Here is an 8905-nt window from a genome sequence, read left to right as displayed (position 1 = left end):
GACAATTTAGAATCACCAACTAACCTCAGTATGCTTTTGGACTGTGTGGGAGGAAGCCGAAGAACCTGGAGAGAACCCACGCTGCACGGGGAGAACATGCAGAACATGCAGAAAGATCCCAGTTGTCCTCACCAGGTTGCAAACCGGCGACCTTCTTACTGCAAGGCAGCGGTGCTAACCACCGAGCCACCTTGCAGTCCATATAAATAATCTGTAATTTATAATTTTATGACACACAGCTAGAAGCAGGACATTTAAAGCCTGTAACTCCTCTCTGACACACTCAGAAGCAGCACGTACATGAAGTGAGGATGAGATATTTCGTATTTCTCTTCTGACAGACAGAAGTGGACCACACCGATTGATTCATAAAAACTCTGCAGACGGTATCATTTAATGATTTATTGACATTTACTTTTTTCCACCATGGTTTCTCTTGATACCAATAGTATTTACCATAAAGTTTCTTTTTCATTTAAATTACATTTATAATGTTTTACTCACATACACATTTATTGTTTAATTTTCTTATTGCAATAAACAAGAGTAGCCAGAATGAGTCAGGTATTGCTACAATTCGCCATACAAACTCTTTTTCCCCTCTGATAATGAAGTTCAAAAATAACTTTATTGGCAAGACAAAAGTACACCATAGCCTCTCCATTTCTCTCTCTCTGCTCTGAGAGAGACTGAGGGCAAAATAAGGCTAAGGCTAGTAGCCTAAACACAGCTAACTTGAAACACCTGCCCAGAAAATAGGAATCTAACATTTATTTCCCAAATGTGAATAATGAGGATGACTCAATGGGAGTTACCACTTTATGAACATATCAAGGACAATATGAACATATCTGTGGTGCTACTTGACTGACCTACCAGGGACAACGTTGCAGTACTTTGGTTAGGTTGGGTTATTGATCAAGTCTCTGCTAGAATCCAGGATGATTGATCACGCTTCCCAAACCAAACCTGTGCAGGTTTTTGTCTCCATTATTGTGTTATAGGCCACTTTATAGCTCCAGGTTGCCTCTGTCTCTGATTGGTGGGAGGTGGGGGAGAGAGCAGATCCCAACACACACTAGAATACATATGGTACACACACCAACAGGAAGGAGAGCACGGATCCTGGAATAGCATCTCACTCACAAAATGAAATTGAAGGTTACGTTCAGCGACAAAAAAAAAAAAGAGCACAATGGTGGAAGCTGACGCCAAGCCAGCTTCTTCTTTAAGTAATGGCATTGATAACGTTCCTCAGGATTTTCACTTCGACACATTTCTCACACACAGAAAAAAAATAATAATAATGCAACTCTGTAAAACCAAATTAACAACAAAAATAAGCCTGTTGAACAGATCTAGCTTTAATCCCTTGATACCTGGTGTTGTACCCTGTTCCCCAAGCAGAGATTACCATAGTAAAAAGGCCCTTTAATATGAAGGGTCGGTCCCTATGCCCAGCTACACCTCCGTCTCTCTATATCCCTCTCGCAATCCCCTAAAGGACTTAACTCCTCGTGGAAGAACAGAAAAGTCTGTCAGCTGGCGTGCTCCCAGTTTACACATGACTCCAGACAATATGTCACAACATGTCACAATGATAACAAGTCACTCTGATAAAAATTGCTCATTGCATTGCAATATTCAGACAAAGGTAAGACATTAGAGCTCATTGCTTCTCAATGAAAGGGCACAGTGTACATCTCGTTCAGAAAAGGGTTTTAGTTTCAAGCTGTCAGGCAAGATAGGTCTGCTGCTGCTTAGCTAGCTTTTGTGGCTCCCCACTGAGTCAGTTGTTTTGCCTGTTTATCAGTCTGCCTAAGTCACTTATATAATCCACAGTCCCCTTTCTTCGCTCCCCCTTCATGGATGAAGTTATTACCATTTCCTACCTACAAAAATATTTTTTATTGTGTTTTCTGTTTTGCTTTTTTTTAATGTGTGATACAAACGCAAACCAACAGTCCGAACCAAACAAAACAAAGTGCTCACCAGTCTTTGTAAAAGAAAACAAATCATGGTGTGTTTCATGGCTTTCAGTTGTAAGACAGGAAGTATCGATAGATGCCTTGGGCTGGACGTCTTGGCTCCCGCTCCGGGCGGCTTCCCTACGCTTCTGGCTCGGTTGTCACTCCAGCTCAAGATCATTTCTCCAAGAATGTATTTGGCTTTCATCTTCCTCTATTTAATTTGTTCCCTTTCAGCATTATGGTCGCCAGTATCTTCCACAATAGACCCATATGAACCTTTGGATCTCGGGGAGGTGAGGAGGAGGAGGAGGAGGAGGAAGAGGAGGACAGGGCAGGAATGGAGGAGGTCAACCCAATGATGCAAAAGCTTGTCCCTGCAGGACCTTATTGTGAGGTTGCATGCAGAAACAACATAAATACATCAATACACAGGGTCACACCAAGGTCATAATCACCTACACAGTGAATCAGCCAGCGGATGACGACCAGGGAGATGTGAAGGTGCCAGTAACCTTTTTTGGCATCGTAATCTAAACAGAAGTCATGTCCAATTTCACCTGTGCTCTATACAGTGGAGTATATGTCATTACTGCATGTAAAAGCACAGAATTCATTCCATAAAAGGCGATCTAAGCTAAAAGATTGTGGGCTTATACTAAGCAGCAGTACAGTATGTACCAATGTGTGACTTCTGCTGCTTCTCCCATCCCCTCTCCCCTTTGGTAAGGCCCATGTCTGACTGTTATGCAGGTTGGCAGATGTGCCCCGTAGCAATTTTTTGCTGGTACAGTCTATTTTAAAACAGATTTGTTTGGGCTTGAGTGTGTGTCTGCATGCTGCCTGTGGTCAATCCGTCTGCTGACCCGTGCCAGCCCTCCTCTCACCTCACCCTCTCAGGAAATGACAGGGGAGAGCAATCCCCCACAGTCACTTTTCTGTTCTCCTAACCCCCCCCAAAACCATCACCAGACGTGTTCAGATGTGGCTACCACCTGCCTGTCAGCCGAAGTCATGTTGTATCTAGCGAGGACCTAGTGTCACAAATTGAAGAGCTGCTGGCCTCCGGCGCGGTGCAGGCCGTGTACAGTACCGTGGAGGCCGCCACAGCTACATGTGGCGCACGCAGCAAAGACCGATGAAAGCAGCTACCCTACTGACATAACATTATTGTCTTGGTTTTTGAGGTGCATAGGATGAGAAGAGCATGTTGAGCCACGATGACAGGAGAAAAAAAAAAAACAACCTGGCCCACGATAATTATGTAACACTACATGTGGCTTAATGTTTCTAGAAAGATCTGTATGTGTTTCTTCTGTTGCTATTGAGGCGGCCGTGACCGTGGGCCACAGTGCAAGGGACCAGGGGAGGTGAGAAATGTACAAGGGAGTTCAATGCATAATGAAAATCTCTCCTCTGCTCATTCCATCTGCAGAAGTCTTAAAATGGAGGGAGAGTGAATGGAGAGTTTCAGGTAAAGGGAAAAAGAGAGACTCCTTTCCGCCATTCCTTTCCCTTGCTATTCTCTCAGTCAGATATTTAAATGATTGGATCCCCCCCCCCCTTTATCAATTGCTGTTTGTTGATCGTGTTTGTAGCTTCACAGTGTGCTTTTTGGAGTGGATGCTTCTGACTGGATGAAGTCAGAGGGTGATGTGTCAGTAGGGAGAGAAGAGGATTGGCCCGTGGGTGGTGCGGATCGGCCCGGGGGCGGGTCTCAGGATGGCGTGGCTGAGAGGCGGGCCTTGCAAGAGGTGATGGTGTGGGTGAGGCGCAGGAGCAGCTGCACGGAGAGCCAGCGGGTTCGAGGACGCCGCAGCGGCCATTGCTGCGGCAACAGCCAAGGGGTTGGGCAGGAGCCCTGCACCCAAAGCTTTGGTGAGATCCTTGGAAAAGGTCAAAGAAGACTGAAAGCACAAGAGAGAAGAGCAGGAGGGAGGGAGAGAGAGGTTTCAAATGATTAGTTCCAGAAGGTCAAAACATGCAGGAGAAACAGATATAGACACTTATAACCTGTCATAATACTGAGGGTTCAGTTCAGTCGCTTTAAATTTTTCAGGAGGAGGACGCGGCCAAAAACAAAGCTAAGGTATTGTGAGGATCAAGTCACACGTGCTCCAACTACAAGGCCTCGCAGACGTCCTGTTCTCAAGTATCACTGTCTATCTGATCTGTGGATCTCAGGTTAACTAACTGTGTGACAGGAGCCAGAATCCACGAGTGAAAGGTTACCGTCAGATCAGCTCCCCTGTGCTTCTTGTGTCGGCTGAGGAGGGGGTTAGGCTTGCCTGCCATGCCGTCCCGGTGCCTTCGACTTGATATGTGCTGATAATGAAGAACACAGGAACAGAAATTATAAACATAAACACCAGAAATATACACGAAAAGGCAGAATTCCATACAAACTTTGGGTTAATTACATGTGACTGACTTGACATAAATTTAAAAACTGTAACGAATGTAAATTATAATGTGTTCTTTAATTAGTGGTAGAAAATGCTTGGTTTAGATTTTTATTTCCCAAGTCCATTATGTTGTATGTAATGTAATGCTACTTTACACTTATCGAATCCAGCTAATGCATAATATTTTGCATATTAATATGGCTACATATTCCTCCTACCTGTTTTAGTTGCAGTTCCGAGTTGACCCGCACATTGCAGATCTCACAGTGGAAGGTTCGTTCCTGAGTGTTGGGGTCCACTGGCCCCCCTCCCTGCTCTCCGCTGGGCTTCGGGCCCAGGCGAGGATATGCCTTGATGGGGCCCAGCCCGCTCCGTGCTTCCAGGATAGTTTTGTGTTTTGTACCTGCAGGCAAACAGACACACAGACACGCACAAGCAAAAGAACAGGTCAGCAATGCCATTAACCAAGATAAAATTACAAATTTAGAAGCTAATAGAATAGAATGAAATAATGCAGTGGAGATGAATCACTATTTATAACACATGAGTCATGCTGCTTCCACCTGTCTGAAGTAAAATGAGACTGGACAGCATTTCTCCGCAGCTCAAATTACTGCTGGAGAAACAATGACATTGACAAATGTCAGAGCATGACAGAAAACAATATGCACCACAGGCTTGATTCTCCGATAAACAACCATATACACGCACCATACAGAACAACCTGCTTATAGACGCTGTTGTACAGCTGAGACTTCACCACAAGATGGCAGCAGTCAGACAGCTGTGCAGTGGCTCATCTGGGAGATGAACTCGACTGTAATCTTTATAATAAGTGAGAGTAAAATAACTACATTGACTAAAGCACTGGATATAAATATTTCCATGTCATACCATGTTATATGTACGTATACTCCAATGTATTTCAGAGGGAAATACTGCACTTTCTACTCAGCTACATATATCTGACAGCTTTAATTACTTTCAAGATGGATATTTTAAACAACAGATAATTCAACAAGCTTTAAAAATGCAACCCTTTGGTAAAGATCAAAGCAGCGGTTTCCAACCCTTTTGGATTCTGACGTCTCACTAGAGCCACCTAGTGTAGTTGGGATCACATTTCATACGTCTACGAGTTGTTAGCAGCTCCACCAAACAGCGGTTTTAATCTTTAAACTTCTTAGTTTGTTTCTTTTCAGCAAATGTTCAAATGATCCGCTACCTCGCTGAATATCAAAGATTTGAGAAAAGTCAATCAACAGAAAACAGATTTGTGCTACAGAACTTGTTTTTCTTCTTTCCTCTCCCATTAATCATCTGACAAGCCCTCAGATTTATCTGCTGTGTCTGAATATAAAACTGCATGTAAAGTAGCTCATATTAGCTCCACCTGCAGCAGATACAACAGTAACATGCTGCTTACATACTAACAACACAGCATTAATCATCTATGGCTGTCAGAATATGTCAGTCAGAGGGACCAAACAAGTATTTTTATACTTGTTTCAGTACTTTCACCTGTAATGTAATATGCATACATTGCTCTTTTACATGTTTTTATATAAAGGATCGGAACACTTCTTCTACCACTTTTGATTTACAATGTTTGAATTAGTGGAGAGGGGAGGAAAAGGCCACACCATACGCACTGTGATATATTATATCCACCATATGTGCCAATATCAGTAATAATGTTGGATGGCTGAACCCCTAAACTTCACAATCAATAAAATAGACAGTAAATGTCAACGTTTGGAAATTTAAGGACGTGGTATTGTAGGATGCAGTTTTATCTGGTCTGTGCTGTAAGAGAATTGCACATTTTTTCCTGTTTCACTAGATATTTATATGATAACATTATTTTACATGCGTCTGTTTTGACATACTGGGAGCAAATAAAGATATCTAAATCTGATTGTGAATTAACTCTATGCTCTTGACATTGTCACGTCTGTGGTTAAGCAGCAATTCTTTAACGATTAATACTGCTGAGTAGTTAAACAGGCCATGTTCCATTAGAGATGAGTGTATGACAGTAGACACAAAACAAAAGCACAACAGATTTGTTTTCTTAGGTATAAAACAATGCAAAACTACATCGCGTATACACATGAACTCAGGGGTCTTTTGATTCCCCATGACCTCACCCAATTATTAATCCAGTCACAATTCCAAAAAGAGTTAAAACCCTAATTCTTCTGAGCCTAATTTCCGTGTACAGTATTTTCCATATATATCTTGGCACCTCTCCAAGCACCATATGGCTGCATTTGCATGAAGAAAAGTGTCCTTGCATCTGCATATTATTAGGGGGGGTGTCGGAATAGCTTCTCATTAAATAGTTTGTTCTAGGTTTAAAATTAAAATAAATAAATAAAAAAATCCCCCTCCCCCCACCTCACTTTACTGCTGTGCCGCTTTACATTCAAAGAAAAAAAAAAAAAAAAAGCATGCCACCATCATTGGCTCTGACTTTCAGATACGAATTTGAGTCACTCTCTGAAATCCCTTTGAAGAGAGGTAAGGTTACAGAAGAGCGAGGAATCATAGGGGTGGGGGACATGTAGGCTGCGGGCTGCACTGGGGAGAAAGGGGCTAGAATGACAGGTTTTGCTTGTGGCCAAAAATGTGCTCTTGGGTGTCTGTTTTTTTGCCTTTGTTCTATTTCGGTCTGACAATGGATGGCCCAGTGGATTTTGTGTCTTTGTAAGGTTGACTCACAGTGTAAACCCACACACAAGCAGACAACATACAGCCGAGAACACAAAAACAGGGAATGGGTTGACAGGAAACTGTTGTGTAAATGTTTAAATTACATTACATCATTTTCTTTCCCCTCTCCTTTTTCTTTTCCTTTTTTTTTTTCTCCCCCTGCAGTTTATTCTTTGCCACGCACACTGCTCACGTCTCGGTTTCTGCGTGACATATGCTTTTATTTTTGAACCATGCTAATATGCACAGTTTTGATTTTCAGAATGAGCGAGGGGGTGATTGCTTCCAGATTGTTTTCCTCGTCGAGTTTCAGCTGTTTCAACTTTTTAGTCATCCAGGGGTTGAACTCTGGAACTGACAGCAGGCTGTGACCCGGGCTCGTGTTTAGACGCTGTAATATATTGTCTGCGATCTTGCTCTTTTATATGTACACGTGCATGTACATTGTAAGTAGTGTGCTGGCGGGCAGATGTAACACAAATCTGTTTGTGTGTCATTGTAACACTGATAAACCATTAATCAAAGCATGAAAACACATGATTGTTAAAAGCCTTGCAGAGGTTAATCCAGCCACAATGGTGACAGTGATTGCACTTTTATTGATTAAGACTTCATCTAACATTAAGAGGTATTTGCTGGCTGCTTTCATGTCTGGCTGAGTTGGCTTGAGCTAACATCACTCAAGGCAATTGGGATACAGTTACACTGATATGGAGTCAGTCCTTCTCTGTGTCTCTGTCTGTACTTTTCTTGACTTTCTTTAAGATAAGTCATACTTCAAACTGCCAAAAACAGAGCCAGCAGATGGAAACTGTCTCTGAGAGGTTAAGGTGGTCAGAGGGAAAGATTAAAAGAACCCAGAGGTTGTGTTATCATATGTGAAAGCTGCCTCACAGAATGTTCAAGCTGGTGAATTCACCCACATAACAGCCATTTTTTTTCTGTTATTCCCCCCCATTTAAATCCCTCATGCAGCGCTTGCACGCCTTAACCGTCCTCCTCTGCAATTTTTTCAAACAGAAGGCTTCGGGGCATGGGAAACATTTCTCATTGCTGTGTGCTGCGAATGACAAGACAAATCATGAATCTTTGAGTGGGTGAGAGTTTTTCTTTAAAGCAATTATGTTCTTGTGCAAGAAAAGAAAAGTGGGTGCAGGCGTGGGTGTGTTCGCGGTTCGAGAGAGTGGACACACGCGAGCGAGGCGCATCGACGGAGCTCTTGAAACCAGGAGATCAGTGCACGGTTACAGAGGTCAAGCATGTCAGTGTCAAACAGATCATTTATCTGCTGATCAGTGTTTCTCTTTGTGCCCTCGACTGAGTCACGCTCCTACAAGGGGGTGTTTTCAATCAAAGTCAGGAGACGGGTGCGCTTACAGTGAATGTAGTTAGTCTTGATAATATGCACAGTTTATGTACACAGAAATCTACGTATATGTGTATGTCTGTACAACTGATAGGATGTCACACATAGCCGCCAACTTCAATAAAGTTTTAAGCACTTGCTGTTGTAATATTTGTCAGATATTATGATAATGTCTTAAAGTATGATCAGTTATCCACCTAAATGTTTTAAATTTGTATTTAGAGAAGTTATTGCACAAATTCCTACACATTAGCAATGGCATGTGTTATTACATAATAAGCTAATGATACAAAAGCTTCAGTTATTACAGTAATATGCAACATTATTTATGCTGCTGTATTTAGTTTTTTTTTATGGCAAAAACTGAATTATTCCAAATCAAAACCAGAGCACCAAAGCAGAGTTATAAAATGGAGTTTCAATAAATGTCTTCTCTTGAATTGACTTCTTTT

The 8905-nt window shown here is 42.2% G+C and overlaps 1 protein-coding gene across 2 annotated transcripts in view; it reads right to left on the bottom strand.

The window, feature by feature from the left end:
* Positions 1 to 387: 387 nt before the first annotated feature.
* znf385a (zinc finger protein 385A) overlaps positions 388 to 8905 on the bottom strand; it is a 54884-nt gene continuing 46366 nt past the window's right edge. For both annotated transcript variants that reach the window (XM_008296861.1, XM_008296862.1), the window contains 3 exons: positions 4591 to 4775; positions 4200 to 4292; positions 388 to 3874 (listed from right to left, as the gene is read on the bottom strand). In XM_008296861.1, the coding sequence (XP_008295083.1) occupies positions 3626 to 3874; positions 4200 to 4292; positions 4591 to 4775 (527 nt within the window). In that variant the 3' untranslated portion in view covers positions 388 to 3625. The remainder of the gene's footprint in view (positions 3875 to 4199; positions 4293 to 4590; positions 4776 to 8905) is intronic.

This window comes from Stegastes partitus, unplaced genomic scaffold (genome assembly GCF_000690725.1).
Source record: "Stegastes partitus isolate 25-593 unplaced genomic scaffold, Stegastes_partitus-1.0.2 Scaffold1158, whole genome shotgun sequence".
NCBI lineage: Eukaryota > Metazoa > Chordata > Actinopteri > Pomacentridae > Stegastes > Stegastes partitus.
This window is presented reverse-complemented; position numbering and strand designations above follow the sequence as displayed.